This window comes from Patagioenas fasciata, chromosome 1, assembly GCF_037038585.1.
Source record: "Patagioenas fasciata isolate bPatFas1 chromosome 1, bPatFas1.hap1, whole genome shotgun sequence".
Lineage (NCBI taxonomy): Eukaryota > Metazoa > Chordata > Aves > Columbiformes > Columbidae > Patagioenas > Patagioenas fasciata.
This window is the reverse complement of record NC_092520.1, coordinates 8,480,926-8,508,561: the sequence shown is the minus strand read 5'-3', so window position 1 is coordinate 8,508,561 and position 27,636 is coordinate 8,480,926. Positions and strand designations below refer to the sequence as shown.

General features: G+C 38.0%; 1 protein-coding gene across 28 annotated transcripts in view; it reads right to left on the bottom strand.

Moving 5' to 3' along the window:
- DLG2 (discs large MAGUK scaffold protein 2) overlaps nucleotides 1–27,636 on the bottom strand; it is a 1,047,967-nt gene that overhangs the window by 440,974 nt on the left and 579,357 nt on the right. For 3 of the 28 annotated variants that reach the window (XM_071799255.1, XM_071799319.1, XM_071799556.1), the window contains exon 1: nucleotides 9,609–9,973. The exons of 23 other annotated variants lie outside the window; for them this stretch is intronic. In XM_071799255.1, coding sequence (XP_071655356.1) covers nucleotides 9,609–9,926 — 318 coding nt within the window. In that variant the 5' untranslated portion in view covers nucleotides 9,927–9,973. Of the gene's footprint in view, nucleotides 1–9,608; nucleotides 9,974–27,636 lie in introns of those variants that run through there. 2 more of the 28 variants (XM_071799445.1, XM_071799620.1) reach the window with 1 other exon arrangement.

Sequence of the window (27,636 nt, the reverse complement as noted above, 5' to 3'; positions counted from 1 at the left end):
CTGTGATCAATGGTGCAGAGTCTGGTTGAAGGTCTGAGTTAGTGGGGTTCCCCTTGCGTCAGTACTAGGCCCAGTCCTGTTCAACCTGTTCATCAATGACCTGGATGAAGAGACTGAGTGCACCCTCAGCAAGTTTGCTGATGATACGAAACTGGAAGGAAGGGCTGACACACCAGAAGGCTGTGCTGCCATTCAGACTTGGGAGTTCTGGTTGACAACAGGTTGATCATGAGTCAACAATGTGCCCTTGTGGCCAAGAAGGCCAACAGTACCTGGGGTGCATTCAAAAGAGTGTGACCAGGAGGTAGAGGTAAGTTGTTCCTCCCCCTTTACTCTGCCCTGGTGAGGCCTCATCTGGAATACTGGGTCCAGTTTTGAGCTCCCCACATTAAGAAGGACAAGGAATTACTGGAAGGAGTACAGTGGTCGGCTACAAAGATGATTAGGGGTCTGGAGCATCTCTCATAGGAAGAGAGATTGAGAGATCTGGGTCCATTCAGCCTGGAGAAGAGAAGATGAGAAGGGATCTCATCAATGTTTATAAATATCTCAAGGGTGGATTCTTTTCAGTGGTGCCCAATGACAGGAGGAAGGGTAATGGGCACAGACTGAAGCACAGGAGGTTCCATCTGAATATGAGGAGAAACTTCTTTACTTTGAGGTGCCAGAGCCCTGGACCAGGCTGCCCAGAGAGTTTGTGCAGTCTCCTTCTCGGAGACATTCAGAACCCTCCTGGACACATTCCTGTGTGATCTGCTCTGGTGAACCTGCTTTAGCAGTTGGGTTGGACTGGATGATCTCCAGAGGTCCCTTCCAACCCCAACCAATCTGTGATTCTGTGAAAACAAAACAAAAGATCTTTTCTACAGATTTAAAGCACTTGTCTCAAAATTTATGCTTAAGCAAGCTGGTGGTGTACAAAGATCTAAGACCATTCAGAAAATGGTAGCAAATGTGAAGACAGCATCAGCCCCAGAAAGAATGTGAGACCAGGACTCTGTTTTGGTTTTGTTTGGTTGGTTGTTTGGTTGTTTGGTTGGTTGTTTGGTTGGTTGGTTGGTTTTTTACTGCCTTCTTATTGAATACCTGGATAAGAATATTTGGTTCTTCTTGCAAAATGTTATTTGCCTGTATGAGTCTGCTTGTCTGAGCACAGTCTCACAGGGCTAAATTCAATTGTAACAACTGACCTGTGGTACGTGATTTCTACACTGACGACTGCAAGATGGACAGATTTTGAGAGAACAAAGGTGTGTCTCACAAGGTGTGAGAATAGAAAGGGAAAGAGAACAAGGTGTCCCCAAAACTCTCCATTCCCCACGTGAAACATTTTTTTTTTGAGTTCTTGGAGGTAGCAAAAAGCTTGATACAAGTTTCTGCACTTAGCACAGGGAGGCCCCCGAGTGCTATTGTGTTGTCAAAACCAAACCACACACATCAGATGGCACATTCAGCATCACTGCCCTGGAAAGATACAGCTATGCGCTATCTCTCGGGACATGTCCCCTGTCACACTCTTCTTCTCTCAACCTTGTGCTGGTGCTAGAAGCTGTGCTCATGGGCATCACGCTGGGCCATGAAATAGGTCTCTCAAATGCCTTTTTTCTTTTTTTTGGTTTAACTTTCTGGTATATCAGTTCTCTGAGCTCCATACACAATCATACCAACCAGCACAAGGAAGCAAAGTGTAGGGCCACAACCCCACTCCTCTGGCAGCCACTCCTAAGTGGAATGCAACTTTCACGAAGCTGTCAGAATCACATATTTCACAAAACAGACCCTACAGAATGAAGAAAAGTAAAACCAGAGCTTAGCTCCTACATTTTCAATAAATATTTAATGTGCTCAGCTACCAGGCGAGTGATGACTGCAACATAAAAACTTGGACAAACCAGCACATGGATAAATAGCAAGTTTCTGTGATCATTAATGCAACAAATACTAGTTCAATATGGAGGAGGTGTTTATCAGAATTTAAAAGAAAAAGAAATGTAAAGAAGGAGTTTTAAGAGCCTCTGTTAACTGCCTTTGTATCTGAGTCCAGCGTAGCTGCTCTAAGAAGTCAGTAACTGGAAGACTGTGACACTGCTCCATTCTGCTCTTATTTGAAATGCATGATGAAAATCATTTGTCTGATGTTCTGTTTGACCAATTATATGAGCAATCTCAGCTGCTGAAGTAACCTGCTTCTCCTTGTACAAATACTTAATCAGAAAGGTAAAACTTCATTAAAAGTACAATATATCTAAATGAAAACCAGATGCTATTTTGCTAAATTGGATTTTGTACTGCATTCATAACTGGCTCCTGTGACTTAAAAGAAAGCTTATACCAGAACTGGAATTTACAAAAAGGATCACTTTGTTTGTTTTACTGATGTTCCATTTAGATATTACAGAACCTCTATTTTGAATACATAAAGGAGTCCTTTTTGATCCCTGTATTTCTAACTCTCAAAACAATGGGAGTTTTTCGAAATTAGGTGACCATTGAGCCGATTCATCTGATTAACTGCAGTTATTTATTAAAAAAATACTTATACCAAAAGGTAAATGAATACATGTTATTTAATTTATAAACTCTATCTATGCCTTATTTCAAACAAAACACAGTTCTTAAAAGCAAAGTCATTTAATCCATAAATCTTTTTTGGCCTTTTTGGCTTTATTTTTATTATCTTTTATCCAAACTCCACATGCAGACAGGAGGAAACAGAGCGCTAAATCGGTAAATTCTGTAAATCCTATCTTTGCTACAACCAGAAACTCCCTTCAGGTTTTTTGTTTGGTTTTTGTTTTTTTTTTTTTTAATAGGGAACTCTGACATTTTCACAGTTTATTCAAATAGCCCAGAACAGTAGAGACAGCCGTTTGCAAAACAGAAATAGGTTTTCAGGTTGTGTCTTCAAGTTGTGTCAAAATAGCTGAGGCAAATCCTATGTCAATCTTAGACATTGCTCAGCATCCAGCTATAGACTGTCATGCACCATTCCTCGTTTATTTTGTTTTGATTAGACCGAAACCATCTTGTTGAGATTCTATAAAGCTTTTGTATCTTTGCATGCCCAATTTAAACGTAGCGGAACACGTGACAGAAAGCACAACTAGGGTAGCAAGTCTTATTCCTTAGGCAAACCATAAGGCAAACTGATTGTTGTTGTTGTTTTAATTCCCTTTAGTCCAGGGAGTGTTCAGTCTATCAGTCCTGTTGACATGCCACAAAAAAGTTCCAGCAGCCTACAACCTCACGAGTCAGTGTAAGAGACCTGAATACTAAAATCCTCTTGTGTGTCATGTACCACCAGAGTAATAGAGGACAAGATCAAAGACTTTCCTGTGTTGTAAGTTCCCGTGATGGTAAAGAGCTTGTTAAGTGAAAATTCCAGGATATTCATAGATGTGGGTTACATGGCAGAATGTAGATAAATATATATATGTATTTTTATTTTTTTTAATTTTTTGTTTTAAAGCGAGTTGAATCCCTTTGGCCTCTGCCAGTCTGACACTAGGGAAATGCCATTCTGTTCTCAAATATGATGAACAGTTTATTCACAGGTGAATACTCGCGCCAACTATTAGATAAATTTCTCAATAGCAGGACTATCACAGCACTTGTGCAGTTGTGGCCAATTACCAATGCTACAAAAAAACCCCTTCCAAATTCTACTATTCCCTTCCCATGCCCTCTTAAATCCCTCCTGAAAATCCCAGAAGCCAAATTATATGTCAAGGGGAGAAAATGTTCTTGGCTTCTTGAGGCATCTAGGAGGAGAAGCTTTGAAACATGGGATTAATTAAATGCAAATCTAAATATGGTGCAACAAATCATGCAAATTAAGCATTAACATATTTATGACTGAACAAGCAGCAGGAGCCAAAATTTGTGTAGATAAACTATAAATCACTACAACATTGGTTAGTACAGTACATGGCATGCATTCATCCTTTTCAGTATTTATGGGAGAATATATAGAATATCTCACACGCAAATACTTTCATGAACTGTGTAACTATGGTTATTTCTCAATTGTCTTTGCTGCCACTTAAATTTATGTATTATCAAAAATATTAACACTGATGAAAGACCTGATACATTAATAGAAATAGACAAAATATTATACAACAAAAGAAAATACTATCCAGTTTTCTTTTGACCCCAATGGTCATTGTAAAGCAATGCCATGTTATCAATCCAAGCAGATGTGGTTGAATGCCCCCCTGAGACACCGTGGAAAATCTGTAATGAATGACATATCTCCAGGCTCCTGAGTAACAGAGCACAAAACCCCATAACTGGCACTGGGGTTTTCTTTCTCTTTTTTTTCTTCTTTTTTCCTTACCACTTTGAAAAAAGAATATATAAATAAATTTAAAAGTTTATGTTATAGAGAAAGTCCCAATGTGTCTAAGCATGTTTAGTTTCAGGTCTTTTCATGACACACCATGTCCATCTTTCAAACCCGAATCACATGAACAGTCTTTAAGGAGACCGTATTCGCCAACAAATAACATGCAACGTTTCATGTTACTTCTGAGTGGGAACATTCCCTACATCACCAACAGGGGACTCAAAGGCCACCACTGCCAATCTTTGACCTCCTTTTTCTGCCAAACATAACCTAAATGCTATGAATTCAGTATTAATTCTTTCCTGCTTTTGGTAGAAGCATTAGGTTAAACAGGAATGTAAAAGCATCAAGTTTTCTAAGCATTTGTCCTGGGAGAGTGTCAGATAGGAACGTCACCCAGAATGCTGGACTTCTCAAAGTCCTCTGTCAGTCAGTGGGACTGGGTACAGGAATCGGTAGAACAATACTACTCATCTTGCAAAAGAACACGCTAAAAGCTTTTGTATTTCTGTTCTGAAACATTGTCAGCAATCTGTGCAGCTGTCCCTTAAAGGACGTACAAATGAGCTTACTTCTGCGAATGCAGAACAATGATCCATGCAAAGTAAGATGCTGAATCAAGACGTAACTTCCTAAAACTTACGAGTTATCACCTAAATCCACTGATAAGAACATACCAGCCTGAGAATGCGGTATGTACTGCTTTCTCCATTAAAAATTACCCAGGAACTCATCTCTATTTTATCTGAACAGTATCAGAGTTACATCAAATATTTAACTCTTGACTTGTGACATCTAGCTCTCAATAACCTTGAAGATTAAAAAAAAAAGTCAAAAAACAAATGAACAGCATTATTTGGCTTTCCTTTAACTGCTATTTTACTGGCACTTGAACATAATAAATCAGAGAGAAAAGATCTCCCTTAGCTAACTAAAGTAGCTCGATTTACCTTCATTGCTGGGAGTGACTTGACAGAAGAATAGCTGGTTACACACAGGAATCTGTGAACCTGAATGGAGTTATCTGAGCTTTCAAAACCAAAACTCATGACAAATCATTTCTTTATACAGTTAGGAGAGACGATGTCTCTTGGAATAGACCTCCTGCTCAGTTCCGTAGTGGAATGCCTCTGAGCAAGCTCTCACCTCACCTCGCCACTCAAAGAGCTCTCAAACAATGTACTGAAATTTCTGCACTAGCACCAAAGGCCTTCAATGTCTAAAGACCATTCTCAGCTCGTACTTCAGAATTGGGCTGCTCACTGTCTTTTTCAAGTCATGTCGCATCTACAAACTGGGGTTAACTTGCAAGCCTCTCCACTGGGTGACAAAAGAGCTCAGTGGTGGTATTTATCTTAAAATAGATTGACAGTAAAAAAATCTCTTCTGATATTTTTGGAAAAAAAACCAAACAACCAAAACAGTCATCAAAGCTCACAATGACATTGAACTATTTAAAATATATGTGAAAATCTACACTTTTACGTAAGTTTTTGAAACCAAACACATATATGCATTTTGGCAGATAACACATCCAGGAAACTATCTGAGACTAGATGCTTTTCCTTGGGAATATTTTGAAGCAGAAGGGTTAAAAATTTAATAGCAAATAGAGCTAGCTGAATTAAAGTGTCTTCTGAACTGGGAAACAGCCAAGGATGGGAATGCACTTCTGCCTCTTCTTTCCTGTTTAACAATACTGAGCTCTAGGAATCTGAAACCATGCAGTTACATATTTGAAAAGTGTTTAGAAGTAAAATTTATACCTTGGACTTCTTAAAACAAGCACAACAGCTCAGTGTCTGCAATTACCTCTTCAACCTGTAATCAGGGCAGCACAGATTCCTATTCTTCAATCCCTTCTGCACAAATAATAGCTGTTCATTGCACACCTTCAGCTACACGTGTCACCATACATTTCTAATCTGTCTGATCAGTAGATTACATGTGACAGCAGTCTATATGCGCAAAAAGTGAAAGTGTGTCCAATGTTACAGGCTACATTCAATGTTAAGATGACCCACGGAAAAGTCCAGATCACCGCCTTGGCTCCATTTCACATCCCCTCCCCTCACTTTGCTCAGAGCTCTCACAGTTAGCACAACACTAGAGCCTTAGATATTAGATCTCCTAATGAACTACACAAATTCCGTGACTCCAGCATGCGAACAATGACCGAGCTAGCCAGTGCACCACAGAGAAGCAAGAAGTATTTCCAGGCAAGAGGGACCTATAAAATTTGCCTACTAACTTCCTTTCTTAAAGGAAGCAGAACTGTAAATGACTTTGTCAAAAAGGACTGGAAGTAAGAAACAAATTAGGTCTTGAAATCAAATTTCAACTCACTTTCAAAATTAAGAAGGTTTTTGCTTGCAATTCCAAATGAATTTCTGGTTGGATAAATCGACAGCATTTTTCTACTCACAGCTCAACATGAAACTACAAGTAAACACAAACATGCAAGCTAGTAAAGTAGAATTTCTAGAACAGTTAAAATATCAATAATACTAGAAAGCTATTATTTGCTCTGACGTAACTAAAGAAGGAGGAACTGGTAAATAAAATGAAGCCCTGTCCTCAGCAATAAAAATCAATACTTTTAGCAGGATCAGGATAATAAACTGTACGTTAGTAACAGCTATGTAGTACACACTCCAGGAATTAAGGACTCATGCATTAAATTTGGTACTGTAGTACTAATCAAGAAGCAGTTTTTTCAACGTGATATGTGTCTTTCACAGAATCATAGAATGGTTTGGGTTGGAAGGGACCTTAAACATCATCCAGTCCAACCCCTGCCATGGGCAGGGACATCTTCACCCAGACCAGGTTGCTCAGAGCCCCATCCAGCCTGGCCTTGAACACTCCCAGGGATGGGGCATCCACAGCTTCCCTGGGCAGCCTGTCCCAGTGTCACCACCCTCAGGGGGAAGAATTTCTTCCTTAAATCTGATCTAAATCTCCCCTCTTTCAGTTTGAAACCATTACCCCTTGTCCTGTTGCTACATGCCCTTTCCTACTCTTGAAGAAGGTAGTGTCTCCCAAAAATGTCAAGCAGAAGAAAAATATGCTCAGAACTTATAGAAAAAACCTCCGCCTTTGAAGCTGTCTGTAGCTTATTTATTATCTCATTCACACATAAGTTGGAAATTTCAAATAAATTTTCCTTTTTTTTTAGGCCAGCAAATATAACTATTTCATTACTGCTCCTTATTTTGACAAGAAAGATAGCAGTTTTCTCAGCCAATATAGCCCTCTTGAAACATCACTGACTTCAACTTGTATCCCCAAAGAAAGGGCAATTATTAAGGGTATCTTCATTATATTTTCACATATTGCATGTATGCAATATAAGTGATAAAATGATTGTCTAAATGTACATACATACAACAACACGTACATGCACATAGAATCTTTCCTTTCTTCCCATAGCTTGCACAAAGCTTTCTTTGCACAGAGAAAAAAAGATATTATTATTTGAAACAATATACCTCAAAAGTCTATGACATAAAAGCCACCAAGTATTTGCCAAAGTAAGTATATCAGTCCATCTGTAGTCACAGAACATCAGTTTGATTGGTGGTAAATTGATTCATTATAGGTTAAATCCAAGAAAGGAACATTCCTAAACAGAATAAAGCAGTTGGCATTAAGAAAGTGAAGAAAGTTTACATTGCAAATTGCAAAATTTTAAAAAGCACATACACCTGAACAATTTGGCATTATCTGAACACAAGTGGATGTGATTAGAAAGGCACTGGAAATACTGAAGGACCTTTACTATGCATCTGTAACTTAGATACTGAAGTAGTCTTAGAACTGGCCTTTAATATTTTTTTTTTCTTAAATCACTCAATTTTTTTCTTTATAAATTTTATACCTTTGAAAACCAAAGAGCTCTCTCTCTTACAGTATTTTTTTTTCTTCAAGCTCTTTCCAAATCAAAATTCTTCAGAGCCAAAAATAATGTTTGGAGCTTTTTCTAATTAAAATTAGAACAAAGTCAAGTTCTATGTTTTATATATTAACATCGGCTTTATTCAGGCATAAATAATCATACATTCTCTGTATATGAAAGAAAATGTATAGCATTTACTATAGTCACATGCAACATTTCAGTCACCCCAAAATTTATCAGAAAGCTCAGTTGTTCCATGTGAGAATAGATTTGAGGCAAAAGTGAAGCTTTTTATATATGGCAATCACATTCACTCAACAGAAAATCACTTTTTTAGGCCATAAGACTAGATAAAGTGCAGCTACACTATCTGACAATCCTTTGCCTTATTGCTTTTCTGTTCAGTGAAAATATATTAAAACCATTTCCATCAAAGAATTGATTTAATCTCTAGAGAGAGTGCACATGTTCAGTGTGGGCTAAGGTTAGTTAAACTCGAGTGTATGCTCTTTCAGTAAGTAGACATATATCTCAAAAACCTATTTCAACATTAAATTCGGCTTTTTTTAGTGTGGAATTATGACAAAAGGATTTGATGTTGGCATAATACAGAGCTTTTGAATGAGTTTAATGTTTTCTAAGGGATAAATTAAAACATGCATCAGTGGAGGAAGTGTTAATGCTTTTTAATATTAAGCATCATATGGGTGTCCCTGCGATTTCTGTTTCACAGTGCTGGCTTATCTGGTATGTATTTCTCAGTCTAATTGCTTACAGGTATCTGTACACATCCTAGACCTCAGGTGCTTTATATTTTAAAACACACTACCATGCCATTAAATAAAAATCTATAGATTTGTGAAAGCCAAGCAGCTAGTTTTTGTTTATTAAAGATTTCAGTTACATTTGAAGTTCAAAAGAGGAAAACCAACTCACACTTTCTCTTATTAATAAATCCACCCCCCCCTCAATGTTCTCTATTTAAAATATCCTTATTAACTTCGCACAATATTGGAAAACAAACTATTTACACAAACAGGCAAAATCCAGGGGGTTAAAGACTACATTTCTTTACAGAACACAACAGAATACAAAGTCTGTAGAAACTGGAGATAAAAAAAAAAAACACCACATTTTAGCAAGAAAACCCTTCCAAGAGGATCCCACAGGTTTCCACAGGACACAGAGAACTGATACTCAGATATTACCAACCCACAGCTCACCCTTGCACATAATTTTTTTCAGAAGACACCTCTAAACATAAATCAAGACACAGCACGAAAAGTTGCCGACATCACCAAACCTCACTTTCTTTCCCTGGAGCATCCTCTAAGTCTCCTGTCGAGTGAAGAACGGGCTCACCTGCGCTGGGGGGGACCAGCCGTGGGCACAGGCGCACTCTGACCACCGCTCCCCGGGGTTGCCCTGGGGCTTGGCCGGGGATTGTTGGGGGCTCTTCCGCACAGTGTCCCACAAAGGGACAAACTTGCTCCTGCTCTGGTTGGCACCCCCAGGTCCCCAAGAGGGAAGCGCCTGAGAGCCATACTGGAGCCCCGGAGGATGCTGGTGCCAAGGACAGGCGCAATGGGCATCCCTCGCTCCGGGAGGCACCTTCTTGCCGGCGTCCGACGCCTTGGACTCCCTGCCGCAGCTGTGCTGCTTGGGAAGGTGTGCGTGCATGGCGCACCCAGGGCTCCCTTTGGCCAGTTTGCATGGAAATGCTTCTCCTGGCGGTGGTGAGGTCCTTCTGCGGGGCCTCTCCAGCCCCCTTGGCAGCAGTCAGCGGCAGGGCATGGCGGGAGCGGGCGCAGCAGGAGCTGCTGGCCAGCAGCTCGCTGTCAATACCGGGCTCCACTCGCGCGGCGACTTGACAGCATCCCCGCTGCAGGCAGAAGCAATCAATGCTCTGCGTGGCTGGGACGCGCGCCTGCATCCCCTTCTGGATGACAAACCACGGGAGAAAAAGGAAAATAAAAACCAAAACAAACCAAACAAAACCCCAGACCAAATGAAAAAAAACCCTCTTGCAATTTTCAGGAAGATTGAGTCTTTTTCTAGCTGACCCTGACACAACTTGCAGGCACCCTGCTGAAGCAGATTTACATGTACGAGCTTTACAACCGAAGTGCTTTCTTGTGGAAATAGCATCTAGACAAACTACTGAAAAAGATACCCCTTTGCCAATGATCAAACCAGACATGGGAGTGTTGTTTTGTTTTGTTTTGTTTTGTTTTTTCCCTGCGTGCCTGAAAAGACCTTGTCAACAAAATTGCATCAGAAGATGCAGATGACAAGTTCAGGAAGAATGTTATCTGTCCTAAATGCTAAACTGTACTGTAGACTTTGGTATGTACTAATGTACATAAACATAATGCAAAAAGAGCAAGAGGTTGAATTTAAAAATAAAGCAACTTAGAAAAGATCATTCAACAAATTAACAAATCTTCAGAAGTTTGTATATAGAATATATATATATATATAAAATATGTATTTGTGCCTATGGTCTTCAAGATTACGATTGATGTATCATTTTCTCCTCTTTTTTCGCTCTTCGCAAATTCCTTAGTGAGTGTCAACAACCTTTTCTACAGAGTTCTTTGTAAATCCCCTCTTGCATTTTTCTTACTAATACAAGGTCTTTTCCTTATTTTTTTTCTGCAGTCTTAATTTCCAAGTATTTCCTTTTCCTTCTTCTCATAGAAGTGACAGGGGCGTAAAATACATGAAATCTCGCCTGAGCCTTTCAAGCATCTAAAGAGATTCAGGGTTATAATCTCAGGTGACTGAGGTTTTAGCCCCTTAAGGCTCAGTGGATCTTGGAACCTCATGTATCTACATTTTTTTATATATACTTTTTTATTTTTTTAACCTAAGCCAGTCTAAGGTACATCTAACCATAGAAAATACACAATTAATCAAAAAAAAACCCACAGGATGATGTGACAGAATCCCCTTATGTCTATTGGTGTTCAACTGGGATTTAAGTACACAAAAATTTAACAGAATTCATGTGATATGCATAGTTTTACCATCCCAAAACTAAAGCAAATTTACATTTAAAGATTTCAAAGACAAGGAGACAACTATGACTATCTGCAAATATACTTTCAAATGAGGTAAATGAATTTTTACAAATACTTTGTTGCAAAAAGACTTGATTCAATTATTTAGCTCCTCCTAAATTACCAACCTAAAATTCATCAAAGCTTAGACTTCGCTAAAATACATAACAATGCAACATGGCAGTAATTCTTAATTAAAAATTATGACATTGCTCTAACAGCGGAGAAATATATTTTGACAACATGTAATTCAAATTGTCGGATATGAAACTAACATCACTTTTTAACTGTTTTTTAATTCAGATTCCATTTCATAATCATAGACCTACATTAGCAGTGTCCATCAGCTTAAGACCATCATCTTTTCTGTCACCTAGCAAGCTACTCAGTGCACTCCAGAATATGTTGATGATGCAGCTTTCTCAAATGCCAGTCAGAATCTAAAAAAACCCAAACAGTTTAAATATGTCTTTCAGAGCTATTTTGAGAAATCTGTCTAATTGCAGAAGTTCACATATAAATTTTAAAAGGGCTGCTCAAAACAGATATCAAAAAAATAAGCAGAGCAAGCAACTGCTACAACTTGTTTAGGGAGTGGGAAGAAATTACACATTCTGTGATCAGACACATCTCTACACTAATAATATTGGGTGAAGTCACCTGCACCAGAGCACTAAAATGTCTATCACAAACTCCCATAGTCCCCCCTCCCCCCCCATTTTAAAGCAGTAGGTGACCTTTTAGTAACCTTACTACACCCCAACCAGAACAATCAGAACTGCAAAGGCATCCTCTTAACTGTAAATGTATTCATCCGCTGTTAAAACACTATATTTGGAATAGTCTCTTCTCAGAATGTGGCAAAAGATTTTTTCAAATGAATTTGACACCATTGAACTTACCCTGAATCTACCTGGCACTTCTAGGCTGTTTCACACTTAGAAAATCCCTTTAAATAAATTATTAACTCTCCATATATTTTAAAATAGTTTATCACTGTTTATGTTACACAAAAACACTTGAAAATGGGATGTATATGTGTACAACTAATTGCTAGACAACATGGAAAGATGAATTCAAAAGATAATGCAATTTCATCAGCTGTAATTGAACCATTGCATTAGACAGGATGGCACACGCTTCTGGATGAACTTGGACTAACACATGGCTCAAATCCACATGCCCGACTATCATCCTAATTTGATAATAACTGGTGCACAAAGCAAAACTGAATATTGTGCAGTACACTGTGTGAACTGTGTTTGACCTGATACTGTTGTGGAAAAATCTCACTAATTTTCTTTTTTAAATTTTAAGTAGGCATGACAAAATGGAGCACATAGATTTAGCTGATATTCTACCAGCACAAATAACTGTAACTGGATTACAGTAATGTTGGACATACACCAAAAATAAACACTGAGAATAGTTTGCTTCAGGCAAAAATGTGCATATGGGAAACAAAAAGTGCATATGGGAAACAAAATTTACTAATAGAGTTCTGAAAGGGAAGCTAGAAGCATGAGTGAAGATGATTTAGATGTAGTAACAGATTTTTCCCTCCAACCAAGAATGCAATGTTATGCAACCATAAAAAATACAGAATGAAAGAAGATTAATAAATGGGGCATGGATCAGCTTATTTAGTGGTCCTGAAATTTCTACAAATATTTTCTAGAAAAAAAAATAATGAGAACAACTACGAATATGATTGCAAGGCTACTGAAATAAGTCAAATGCAATGTCTTTGCAACCATTTTTTTCATTTGTTTGTTTGATGGAAAGCAATTATGCTTGTATAGAAATGATAGTCTTAGTAGTGACATAGGCTAGAAGGAATGGTTGTGATTAGTCCAAGATTAGGCCAGGAGCCAAGTGATCTGGCACAAGTCATTGCTATCACAGGGTACCTCGGAAATCTTGGGCAAATTGCTGGATTTCAGTGACTATCCCATATGTAAAATGAAAAAACCCACTTCATTTAATGAAAACACAACATATGGAATCAGGAAGGACACATCTGAAATAAAACAGCTCAGCTTCTATTTCTGGTTTGCCTGCTCCTCCCATCCTCCAGGTGTGCAATACAAGATAGAGATGCAGGCTGACAGCGACAAAAATAAAACAATAAAAGATGAAAAATGTGACAAAACATGGTTATTTAAATATTTCATCATTAAGGAAGTTTTATTGGAAATATGTCAATCATCTTTAAGAGAATATTTACTTTAAAAGTAGCACAATCCCCATACCCTTTAAATAGAAGGATGAATCTCAAGCTTTACATTTTTATGTAAAAATATCAGTAGGAGTTGCAAACACAAACATATCCATTCTCAGTGTTATCTGCATGTCCTAGGGTTAACATAAGGACAATAATTTAGAAATCAAAATACAATGAAAAAGAAAAATGACAAGGGGTTGGAAGGGAACTATATCAACAGAAGAAAACAACACTCAGCTGGGAATATTAAGTCAAAGTCAATCATGTCAAAGCTGGTGGAGAACAGAGCAGCAGATTTACCAATTTCATATCCAAGTAAAACAAAGAATCATAATATTGTGGTGGAAAGACTGAAATACAAGAGCATTTCCATGTCAATACAGAAATATCCCTTACAGGACCTGCTATTTTCAGGTAGAGGTGTCTGATAGTTTATGGAGTTCTCCCCTCTAGAGAATTCTGTGCACTTTATTTTAGTGCTTTGGTTCACCTTAAACTAGATTCACATAAAACCATTAAGCAAAATAATTTAGAAGGTACTGCAAAAAGATCTGTTTAGAAAAGATAGATTAAATGGATAGGGCAGAAAGGACAGGGAGGGTTGTTGCAACCATCATTTTCACCAGGTGGAAAATATTTACCGATACCTCTTTTCCACATGCTGTTTGAGGACAGAGAGGGCCAGTTCAGGACTTCCGTAAAATGCTTAAATATAACCTTAAACTTCCACCCACTACCATAAGAAACGTAAGTCCTTTGCTTGAGTATATTTGGCCAGGTAGTTTGTGACAAGCACTTCTGAGTCCAAGACCTTTAACCCCTTTAATAACTCTTCAGTTTACAGGGTCTAATACAACACTTTGGTAAATTTAAGACAGCTTTTTTAAGACTGGATTCTGTGTTTCCAGATTTTTAGGAATTGCATTTCAGAACTGCAGCATCAGCCTAATACTCCAACATTGTTTAGCACATAATTAAAAAGCATATAAAGAAATGTTAATGGGTAATAGTTACTTAAAATCCATATGCCCAACTCCAGCTGCATGAAGATTTTCAGTACCTTAAGCTATTGTTTTTTGTTAAATTAGAATAAAACAGCATGCTATTTACTATGGTTGATATTTGATTTTACAAGGGAAAGTCAACAACTTTGGGTCTCCATTCAAGTAGTAACCTAAGTAGTAAAAGTATACCATGAACACACAGGAGATATCCATAGAATAAATTAATGAGGATTTTTATTACAGAGTCGCATTGTGTAAAGATAGGTGAACTGCATGCATTACATAAAGAAAGAGGACGATATAAACAAAGTAGAACTTTTGCAGTAGTGTATTTTTCATTCTAATGTTGGCAATCCACTCAGGAAATAAAGAATGCCAATTAGCCAACTCAAGCAAGCTCTTTTTAAGTACAGTGCCTGTTAGAGCATCCTCTTTCCAACTGATTGCTTCTCATTGAATTTATTTTGAAAGAATTTCAGTCAAGTTTATTAAGAGATAATAAAAATTATTTCTTCCTTATGAAGATATTTGTGTTTTGTTCGTATTACACATCTTTGAAGAGTCTGGCACAGTTCTGGCACTGTCTTATTAAGGGACAGTTGTAATATTCCACTGCAGATGAATGGAAAGTAGAGACGCGATCACATAGCACAGCCAAAAAAAAAAAGACAAGATTTATAGCATATATTACTGAGAATCCAAGATACAAAGCTCCTTCAGCCTTTGGAAAAGAATCACTTGTTTAAAGTGACGAACATAACTTCCACAACAACAGCAAAGCCATTTGACTGGAATTCAACTGATAGAATATTAAAAGAATAATGAAAATCAGTGATGTTTGTCCACCTATCTGAATCGATCCATACCTGGTCAACCGTGAGATTCAATTTCAGTCAAAAGCAGCGTCTAAAAAGATTTCCCAAAGAGAAATATGCTAGTGTGTTTTCATAAAGGAATCACATACATGTCCATGTGCTGTGTATTTATCCGACAAAGATGGAACATGAATCAAAAAAAGACGTTACAGAAGCAAGATGAATCCTTGATGGCTTTCTATTGAAAAGAATTTTATCCATAAACACAGTTCCTCTAGACATAAGAGGTTTGATATATTATAGATTTTTTTTTTTCCTAATATCTATCTTCATTACTTCAAAGAGAAAAATCAATCTATTGGCATTTCTTGGAGCACCTATAACATTACGCCATATCTGCACCAAGCGACCTCAAGGGCCTGGACCAATTGCTCTTTGCTTTGGTACAGCTAGAAGTTATTGAGCTCAGTGCAGGAATGGTGGGCAAAATCCTGGAGTCTGTGTTGTACAGTAGGTCAAACCAGATAATCGCAATAGTCTTGCTAGCACTGTACATGTGAATGAAACCAAACTAATGGCTAAGACAAAAAGTAGTTTCTCTATATGAGTGGATGTAAAGGCAACCTGCTATTCATAGATGCTTTAGGATTCCACTATGCGTTAGGAAGAGAAGGCAAAATTAAATGTTCTTCCCAGATCAACACTTAGGAGAAAGATCTGCAGGATACAGCAGGTGAAGGGACCAGCCGTGTCCCTCAGCCGTCTGCAGCTGTGTTGGTTAAAGCAAGAGGAAACATGGTGAGACAGGAGAACACTTCTCTTCCTTTTATTTTTGAGGATTATTTTTATTCTTATAAAAACATCCAAGAAAGTAAATCCTCAGTGACAAAACAGGTAAGTTCTTTTGGAACCACTTGTTATCTTAGGAAAACAATCTGGTCTATAACCGGATCACACAGAAAGCACATTAGCCTGGGAAGGAAATAGAGATGTCATATATTGTCAAGTAGCAAATTACATTTAGATAATTCAAACAAGTCTGGTCTGTTTCTCCTTTTGGTAGAAATCTCTGTCATTTTGCTTCTGTAATACATGATGGTAAGCAGGATTAGAAGAATAAAGGCCAGAAGAAATGAACAGCTTGAAACTAAAGCCACAACAAACTTTTGATTTCATAGAACTGCAGTCTACAATCCTAAATGAGATGTCAGAGCATATCAAAGAATGGTTGAGGAGTCATATACTGAAAAGTAGGTAATGAAGGTTTTCGTTTTGCTATGCATCGTTTGTCGAAGCAAGAAAAGTGGCTCTTCAATCAAATAGTTCATACACTGAGAATCATTTGGCTGAGTTACTTTCCACTTCCATCTCACTGTTTTCAACAATTTCTGTTCTCTCGTTCTACTTTAAATCATTCCTTATCCCTCTTAGTAGTAATTAATTCCAAATGAAAAGATCAGTATAGCTCCCATGGTTTGTTACTTTGTTTTTCCAGTTTGTTAGATAGTCCCTCATAAGTCATCTCTTCCACCCTACAAGAATGTCACTATTTTCTTCAAAATGTATGCAGTCTAAAGTGGATCACACCTCAGCAACTTTATGTGACCAATAGCCGTTAGAGACAGATTAGTGATGAGAACCATATTGAAAACAAAACAAAACAAAAAAAGAAACAAACAAAACCCCACAACTACAACAACAAGCAAGCAACCAACAATAACAACAAAATGAACAGCCCCTGGAATATTGATAAAACAAGTTTATAAAAACAGTCTGCATACTTGGGGATCTCTTGCAAGAGAGTTCTTAGAAAATTGTATAAATTACCTTAATTTCCTGGAGTGTGTGTACAAATAGAGATACTGAAAGCATAATACATAGAAAACAGTCTCAAACCAACACATACAATACTATTACTATATATATTCGAAACAAATTGAGTTGGTTAGCTTAATAAATTAAGCCAACATGTAAACCAAGATTCTTTGTTCTCAAAAAGATACTTTCTATTCTGAAGGATTTCACATAAGTGTTCACAGAAAATGAACAGACAAAGAAATTAAAACAACAGTAACAACAAAAGACAAAAACTTGCTGAATAATTTTTTTTCCTTCAGAAATATGGTCACGAATGTTTCAAAATTCTATATTTGTAATTCTTCTTTGAGGACCCCAAAATACCTTTTCCATTCTAACTTCCCTTTATTAAGTGGCACTTTAACATTTTTCAATGTTACTTGAATTCCATAAACAGAACAAATACTTGTCTCAAAGAAAAACCAAAGAAAGATACGGAAATAAATATGGTAAACAACTAAATATAGCTGAAAAGGAATGTTCCTCTAGAATGCATTGCTTACTGATGGAACTCAGTGTCTGTAGATAAAACAAAAGCAAAATTTGCAATCTTGGTAAGAGCTATGGTTACAGGTCTTTGATAATGTATATATAATTATAGTTCAGGACACAAAAATAAGTAAATAAATAAATATTAACTAGGTAGTCCCAAGAAAAATAAACAGTGCTATTGGCAGATAACTCTGGAAGAGTAGTCTCCACTTTTCCTGGATTTCTGTCTCTCTGCCGTCAAGCACAGAACATTTGTCTTTATTAAACAGCAAATCTGAAATTATGTAAAGAAAAATTCACACAAATGTGAAAGTATATTTTTAACTAGTTCAGAGCAAAACATGATTGCGCGTTCATCTACCATTTCAATCAAACATAATTTTGTTCTCTCATGACTAATGACTGATTAGTGAATTGCTTTTATGCCAAAATAGCTTTTTCTAAATATGTTCTTAAATAGATATAATGATTGCAAAAATTACAACAGGGAAAAAGGAGCATATATCAACAACAGTGATCCAGATTTCTTTCAGCCCATGTATATATTGACTTGTGAATGCAATACGGAATTTTTTACTGAAGTTGTCCTTGGGGAGAAAAGGGAAATTATTACTTGAAATCTCTAATATTTAGTGCTTCTCAGAAACAGTGAATCTGAGCAGATAGTGCTATTTGCAAAGATACTTTCCCAGCTCTGTTTTCTTTGTTATTTAAATTCTCTAGAAAGGAACTAGTGGAGTTCAGCTGAAGATAAAATTGGAGATGGACATGAAGGGTAACAAGAAAGGTTTCTATAGACATACCAGCAACACAAGGAAGATGAAGAAAACTGTGGGGACATAGTGACAAAGACATGGAAAAGCCGTTGTGAAGTGACAGCTTTCTCAATACTTATAGGCGATGTCTGCTCTCCCGCCTTCCTGGTCCCTATAATGAGTACCAAAGTCCAGGGGTGGAAGTGCAACCTACAAGACAGGAATATGAAGCTGGAGACCACTTAAATAAATTGGATGCACACGAGTCCATGGAACTGTATGGGATTCATCCCAAAGTGCTTAGGAAGCTTGCCAACATTGTAGAGAGATCTTTCTCATCTTCGAAAGGCTGTGGTATCAGAAGTCTTGATAACTGAAAAAGGCAAACATCACATCCATGTTCAAGAAGCATCAGAGGATGATCGGGGGAACTACAGAATGGTCAGTCCATCAGAAGGTTATAGAGAAAAAAAAACCACAGTTCAGAAATTGGAGAGAGTTATTGATCTACTGGTAGGAATGCCTGTCACTCATGGGAATCCTGACCAAGTGGAGAAATACACTGACAGAAACTTTTTGAAGTTGAAGGAGTAATTCCATGCGACAGAACTGGCTGGGGACTGACTGGCTGGAAGCAGCCTTGCAGAGAAGGACCTTAGGGTCCTGATGGACAAATTGAGTAGGAGTCAGCAGTGTGCCATTACAGCAATGAAGGTAAATCATATAATGGTCTGCATTGGTAGAAGTGTAGAAAGGACACTAAGGAAAGTGATTTCTCGCTTCCGTTGAGTATTATGAAAGCACATCTGAAATATTCTGTCTGGTTTGGGCTAAGAGATGAACAAACTGAAGTGAGTACAGTGGAGAGTCATCAAAATGGTCAGGGGGCTGGAGAACATGATGTATATGGACAGGATAAGAAAGCTTTCTTCAGGTCAAGAAAGGGGCTTAAGAGACAAATCTAGCTGACCCTCATCTTAAATGGATGGTTACAGAGAAGCCAGAGCTGGACTCTTTTCAGAGCCATGCAGCAAAAGGCAAGGGCCAATTAACACAAGCTGCAGCAAAGGAAATGTGATTAGATGTCACGAAAAAAAATTACCATGGATGTGATCAAGCACAGGAACAGGTTGTCCAGAATAAAAAAAAACACTAAAGCTTACACAACTGTTAAATGCCTCCTTTATTCAGCAAATGTCCCCTAGCGTAGAGCACATCTTTTGATGATTGACTGGTCAGTCAGTCTTCGGTGTCTCTGCTTTAGACACTCACCTAGTGTAAACCACATAAGAAAGATACCTTAATGTAAATTTATCTAATTGTTTGATAGAAGTGACAATTGTTTCAGATTTCCAAAGTTGGCAAGAGTCAACTCAGCCTTGTTTACCTCATTCTTTCCTCCCAACTATTTTATTTAAATAGTGATTGTAGATCTTGGCAGGTGAAGACAAAATATTTTAGTCTGGAAAATCCATTCTGTGGAACTGCCAACAAGCTGAAGGAATGTGAGAAAACTGAATAAACTATTAAAAAAAAATCTAAAATAAATCAGCCTCATATTAATTATCAAGGACATTCACATGGCAGAAGAGGGCACTAGTTTGTGTTAAGTACTAACAGTCCATTCTCTTTTATAAAACAATATATTTTTCCTGAACATCATTTGACAGCTGTTAGTAGATTGTCAGGGGATTAGATTTTTTGAATTTCACAAAATATTTGTTTCACAGAGTGAAAGGTGTATGAAAGTTCAATTGCATATCTTTTGGCTTCTAAATCCTTTGCTCTTTGTGGAGTGGTTTGCAAGAAAATTTACCAATGAACAGCAAGCTGAAGACAGCAGTGTCAGGGCTAAGAAGGCACTAGGAGACTTGATTGCCCCTTCCAATCTTCTTCAGGTACTCCCCACACCTTGGGGCCACAGCCCAGGACCCCATTTCAGCCCAGTCTGAGGACACCAGTCTCCAAGTCCACCACAGCTCTATTCTGTGTAGACATGAACCTTGCTGAGCTTGCACCATCCATTGGAGATCTCAGCCTGGCCTTGGCCCAGTCCCATCCCCATGGAGATGCCTGGTCCCCAGGGTTGTCCTTGCTGCCCTGGCCAGGACAGTGACACCAGGCCTGGCCGTGTAGCCCTGACCTGGGGGAGTCCCTGCAGCTCCTGTCCTACAGCAAGCTGTGGGTCCACACAATGTCCTGACAAGCTGTTGCATTATTACAGATTTTTCGTGCGTGTCCATGTTCACAGCCCACAAATTGAAGGAATCGGGGAATTAAATGCACAAATACAGTCCCTGGAGAACCTGTTTCCATATGTTCTGTGGTATTTGAGTATATACATACACACATTTTTGTTACAAATTTTGTTTGTGCTGCAAATTGAAAGTAACCAGTGCGGATTTAGAAAATAGTTGGAGATTTTTGTCTTCTCACAGCCAAATAATTTACAAAACTTTTACAGGCATAAAATCATTTATGTCTAGCTGGAATTTTGGCAGTAAAATTCAAAAGCCAATTATCTACAGAAAGCCATGCAAATAACTTCTGTATTGAATGTCTTCTATGACCTTCACTCATCTTCATTATTTTTTCTCTTCTAAGACATTTGAGATTCATTTTTCTCTGGGCAGAAGGCTTTTGTAAAGATCTGTAAGCAGTGTTTTGCCCATATATCTGTATTTGCCATCCAAAAGCAATCTGCCCACCCAATTAAAACAGAGGTTCATACCAAATCAATATTAGAAGTTAATATTTTGCTTTTACTGAAATAAGCAACATTCTACTTCAACTAACACAAAACACAGACCGTGGCTCAGATTGTATTTAAACTACCTGTTTAAAAAAGAAAAACAAAATAAAAGCTGTATCTACAAAACTACTGGAAGGATGACTTGAGTTTCCACAGTAGGGCATCATGAGAGACTCATCCAAGACAAGGTTGCCCTGGAGTCTAACAGAGTCTTGAACTTATTCTAGATGGGACTCAACAGGTTTATCTTGACCTAAAATCAAGTCTTTGCACTCTTCAGAGTATTTCAGTTCTGGAAACTGCTCAGTTGTCCAGCAAAAACAGATGATCCCACCTAACACCAATGAGACCCTCTGCGTGAGGATGCCTATTTCCAAAAAGTAGCAGATAGAGCACAGTCAAAAAATACAATCTCACTCTTATTAGGAAAAACCTGACAGTGCAGAGTGCCTTGCCTGAGTTCATCTCACCATAAGTTGATTTTTACCTAGTTTAGCAGTAATAGCAATTGCCTAGCAATCAGGTACTTATTGCCGGAATTTGATCTAGCTTCATTTTGGCTAATAACAAGTGGTTATCTAGTATGGATTTAATTGTCTATGATTAAAACACATTATGGCACGGATAAGAGCAGATATAGGATGACACCAGAGCTCCCAGATTATGAGTGCAAATTCTCAAAAAAACAGTCAAACAAACAAAAAGGTCCTGGTCACTTTTAAACCAAATGTGAATACACTTCACATTGATTGTCCCCATTCTTAAACACACACCTTCCAGAATCTGACTCCTGTCCTAATCACTTTGCTAAAAGGTAGACTGAAAGTTGTTTCACGTTCTTCCTTTCTCTAAGCATCAAAACACAGACAAATAAATACTGCAGCATACATTCAGGTTTTGACAGAAATAACAGAACAAAAAAAAAAATACATGGTAATCATGATGTTGATACATCATTGATTTTTTTTTTTTTTTTAAATGCCACCACAGAACATCTCAAAACAATTTCATTACTTTAGGTAAAACATACAACATTAATTTACTTTGTACTTCACCAGCAAACTGAAGTGACCAGCCTGACTCTTCTTCACTCTAGATATGTTTTCCTGTTTTGCTCATGTCAGCAACTCAAGGCCAGTGCATACACTTCTATGTACTCTCAGTTCACAGAACCACTGAATAGTTGAGATGGGAAGGAACAAGTGTTAAGCAGAAGGGAAGGATCACTTACCTCACCCTGCTGGAAATGCTCTGCCTGGTGCAGCCCAGGAGACTGTTGGCCTCCTTTCCTGCTAGGGCTGGTTCATGGTCAACCTGGTGCTCACCAAGACCACCAGCTCCTTCTCTGCAAAGCTGCTTCCCAGCTAATACATGAAAGACATTCACTTCCCGTTTAATTACTTGAATAACTTCATGGTAGACCTCTGCTGTCAGTGAGGTTCTAGAATGAAATGAAGAAAGCCAACATAGGACTCTGCTGAGTGACTAGGGTCTTCATCTGTTGAAGACAGTAACTGCATGCCAGTATAGTTTAAAACAAAATATTATTTTATAAATCTCATTTGTAATGTTCAAATTTCTTTGCTTTGGCTATCATACATCTGGAAAACTGTGAAGAAATGAACCCACAAGTCTGGAGCATTAGGAAATGGCACATATACGAATGTAAGCCAGCAGTGTGCTGAGGTGGCCAAAAGGGCCAACAGCAATCTGATTTGTATCGGCAATAGTGTGGCCAACAGGACCAGGACAATGACCATCCCCTGTACTGGGCACTGGTGAGGCTCCACCTTGAATCCTGTGTTTAGTCTTGGGACCTTCACTACAAGAAAGACCTTGAGGTGCTGGAGAAGGAGCCGGTGAAGGGTATGGAGCACAAGTTTGATGGGAGTGGTTGAGGGACCCAGGGATGCTCAGCCTGGAGAAAAGAAGGCTGAGGGGAGACCTTATCACTGTCTGCAACTGCCTGAAAGGAGGGTGTTGGTCTGTTCTCCTGAGTAACAAGTGATATGACAAGAGGAAATGGTCTCAAGTTGCACCAGGGGAGGTGGAGATTTGGGTTGAATATTAGGAAAAATTTCTTCATGGAAAGGGCTGTCAGGCAGTGAAACAGGCTTCTCAGGGCAGTGGTGGAGTCACCATCCCTGGAGTTGTTTAAAAGACATGTAGATGAGGTTCTTAGGGACATGGTTTAGAGATGGACTTGACGTTAGATTAACTGTTGGACTCAATGATTTTAAAGGTCCTTTCCAACCAAAATAATTCTATTATTCTATATCACGATGCATGGAAGAATTTTCATAGCAAGACCTTAACAGCAGGTTTTGGTCATCGGAAAAAAAAGTTAGGAAAAGAACATTATTTCACTTATGGCCTCGAGGACTCAACATAAACCAGTGAGCTCAAACACAACAAACAGATGAGTGAATAATACATGGATTTTGCCCACAATTGTGATATTTTAATGGAACTCGCTGTAAGAAAAACGCACAACATAGCCAACACTTCCACTGTGGTAACTATTTTCAGTTACATTCTTAAAGTTGTCAATTCACCTGTAAAATGGAAAAATATCAATGCATTTGTAAGGCAACATCTCAGACACAGTTTAGTTTCAATCATGAAAAGTAAATAATTTAATCTAATTTTTAAATCTACAAGCTCGGTGGGATATTAAAACCCACTTAACCAATTTACAAAAAGCAAAACTCATTCGATGAGGAAAGGTCCCTGTTTGCTTGGGCTTGTAAATGTAACCCTATTTCACAAATGGCTGAATGACACTGTGACCAGAACAAAGCTGGGCTGGGCACTGCACAGTGCTCTGAATTGCACCTTAGCACATATGGACTGCACTGGGTGCAACTAATGATATAATACAGAGGAATTAAAGGTCTGTCTCTTCCCATGTGCAAATAAATACCAGATTTAAACAGTCACAAGCAGTTCAGAATCCGGGCCTTAGTATCTCCATCTTCATTACAGTCACATTTCTGCTTCTAGAGCCAGATCTCATCAGATTCTAAATCATTCTGATTACGGTAATTTCCATATTTCACAAGACCTTTTGCAATTCTGTAGTTATTGATGTTAACTACAAAAAGAATAATCCTCATTTCTCCAGTAATGAACCACTGAGTTATCCCACGGTATTCTCTCTCCAGACCCTGAGGGTGACTTTGAAAAGAATGTTAGTTATCTCTAATGGAGATATGTAAACAGATGTTATATTTGCCATCTGATTAAGCTTTTCAGAATGATCATTAAAGTCACTTACCCATATGGAACATCATATGTACCTACTGTTTAACTGGGCAAAGCACATTACTCGGTCTGAAGAAAATATACAATCTGTGATAGCTAAGGAAAGACTAGGAATCTAAAGTTTATTTTCTCTATTCTCCTCTGAAAATAAATTAGGATTATCTGAATGAAACTGTTTTCAAGACCTCTATCTCATCTGCAACAGAGCAGAGAGTGTGTGACGATAATCAAGAGGATCTTACAGTTAAAAGAACTAAATCATCCCCTTAGACTACTGGCTTTGACCCCCTCTTCTGCCAAAGTGTTTCTATGTTCAGCTGGGGAAGCCATTTAAAACAACATTATCACATGTGGTCATTGCATATGCCTAATTTTCTCACTATTCAATTTGAAAGCATTAGGTCTAATTTGCAGCAAGAAAAAAAAAAAAAAGAAGAAGCAGCTGATGTCAACATTAATTTTCTTATACACTTCATGTGCTTTATGAGGCTGAGCAACTCCTGAATTATCAAGCATGGATAAATCAAGCATCCAAGATTAATGCAAAGGCAATTGAGGTTTTAGGTTTTTGTTTGCTTGCTTGTTTGTTTGTTGTGATCTCTCATGCTTTAGTTTGCCCTAGAATTTGTAATCCAAATGATGTTTCCTCTCTCCCATATTCATTCCCAGCTTCACTCTTTTGACCCTTTCTTTCCCAGCATCCATTGAGACAGGTGGATTCATATAACCCCTAAGGCCCAGTCTGTAGGCTACTTGGACTAAAAATGCATCTGTGTTAACACAGTGCTGCTTCAAAGCCAATACAGTCTATTTCTCAGTTTGACTTATTACTCTGGGGCATAAAAATCAAAGACTCCGTGCTTTCAGTTCCAGCACATGAACACATCCAAGAATGGTGTAGTTGTTACAGCAGAAAGCTGATTTAATGTTGGAGTTAATAATGCTTAATTCCTGTGAAAAAAGTACCCATGTATGTTGGTTAGCAGGAGGATCAGTGAGGACCTTCAGCACGTGCAAGAAAAATTAGCTCTTTGAAGACTTAATTATTATCTCTAGCAAATAGCCTGTGTGAACTCTGGATTGTAACTCAGCCAAATTTGTTTGCATTTTCGGAAGGAATACACTTAACAAAAGTCATCTGGCTCTTCTAGATGTGCTGGAATATCAGGAATACAGAAAAGAATTCCAGGCTTAGTTAGCTCTTTTTGAAAATAGTTAATATCTTTTTACTCCTTAATATCAGTCTGTAAATGACTAAATCATTCTGTCTAAAACTCTGAAAACACAGAAACAAATGATCAGATTAATTACCCTGAGACACAGAAACAGAGCACAGAAAATCTTAGCTTAACATGTAAACTTTGCCAAAGTTACAAGCTGAAAAGTGATTGTATAGATAGACTCAAGCCGCTGTACCCGTAGTAGTTGTTGTCAGTTCTATACACCGCACTCAGTTCTGATAGCTATGGTAGAATAATTATAATGACTTTCTCCAGGGAAACAACTTTGTTTTGTAACAAATCTCTAATCTACCCTAACCAATCTTTTTCCTTGACATACACTTATAATAAATAAAATATATAGCATCAGTAATACAAAAATCAATGTTGACTTGTTTTCTAAATCCACTTGATTTGGATTCGCAGAGAACACACTGCAGTGGGCACAGGTTCCTTTGTCCTCCTTGCAGTTGCTCCTACAGGTTTTGTTCTCCTCCAGCTCCACCTTTCCCTCCCTCACTCTCCACATCAACTCATTTCAGTCTTCATTCCTGAAATTTCTGATTACATTCCCATTCCCCTAGCTCAGACATCCTGACACTCACATCTTACCATGTTTCTGCTATTATAACTATTTCTGTCATAAGAGAAAAAGCATTTCCCAAGCCTCCTTCTTACCCACATATAGATATTATAACAGACACTGAGAAAAACATTATCATACCTTCATCAAGAGATTGTCTAATCAAAACTAAGTTCGTACTTCTATTACAAGATGCTTCAGCATCCGACTGGGGGTTAATAAACATATTAAAAGGAAGATACACTAGCCAAGACACTTTTAAACACAGCTAGGATGGTGCTGTAAAGGGGAAACCAGCCACCAGTCACCAGTGTATCTACACTGGATCCAGCAAATTCATGTTAATTAATTTTAGTACTTCATTAAAGAAACCAGGATTCACAATTTACTAGGCCTTGGATTTTACTTCCTATCCTTGTTCTGTGGCAGTCCAGAGTGTAAGTATCTTAATGACTGTATGCAACCAATTAGCACAGAATTCCATTTATTATACTCATGTTGATATTAAAAGTAATGAGAGAAAGTGCATAATAATAAAAACAGCAAATAAATAAACATGGGTTAGATGTAAAACACATTGCATCTTTTAGAGTCGTTAAAATATTTCATAACTTTTTTTTCAAGGATATCTTCTAATATGGACAAAGGATGGTCACCATTAAATACACATACTCTATCACCCCATGATGCTTGTTTTTGACCATAATGGTGACAATATAACTCATTCTAAGATAAACAGACAAGTCTGTGCTATTCTAACAGGTACACTTGACTGATAATAATTTTCCCCCCTGCTGAATATTCTTAATGACAATATCAGATTTCATTTTACTGTGCCGTTAATAACTAATAAAAACAATAAACGAGGGAATATGAGTTTCCAAACAAAGAGCTGTTTTGTTTAGTGAGTCTGTACTGGCAAAACCTCTGCACTAGTAGGTGTTAAGAGCTGAACTTCAGCAAAAACAGAGCAAAGTAAGACATGGAAGTCTGTGCTATGCCTCTGAGAGATCGACTACATAGCACAGGCGTCATTAAAATGAGCTAAAAGGAGAAGAAGAAGGGATTCTTCAAGCTCATCAGCAACAAAAGGAAGGTTAGGGAAAATGTAGGTCCGCTGCTGAATGAGGAGGCTGCCCTCATGATGGATGACACATAGAAAGCAGAGTTACTGAATGACTTCTTCATTTCTGTCTTTACTGCTAAAACTGGCCCTCAGGAATCCCAGACCCAAGAGACAGAAGACAGAGTCAGGCAAAAGGAAGACTTTCTCTTGGTTGAGGAGGATCAGGTTAGAGGTCATTTACACAAACTGGCCATCCACAAATCCGTGGGCCCTGATGAGATACACCCATGAATGCT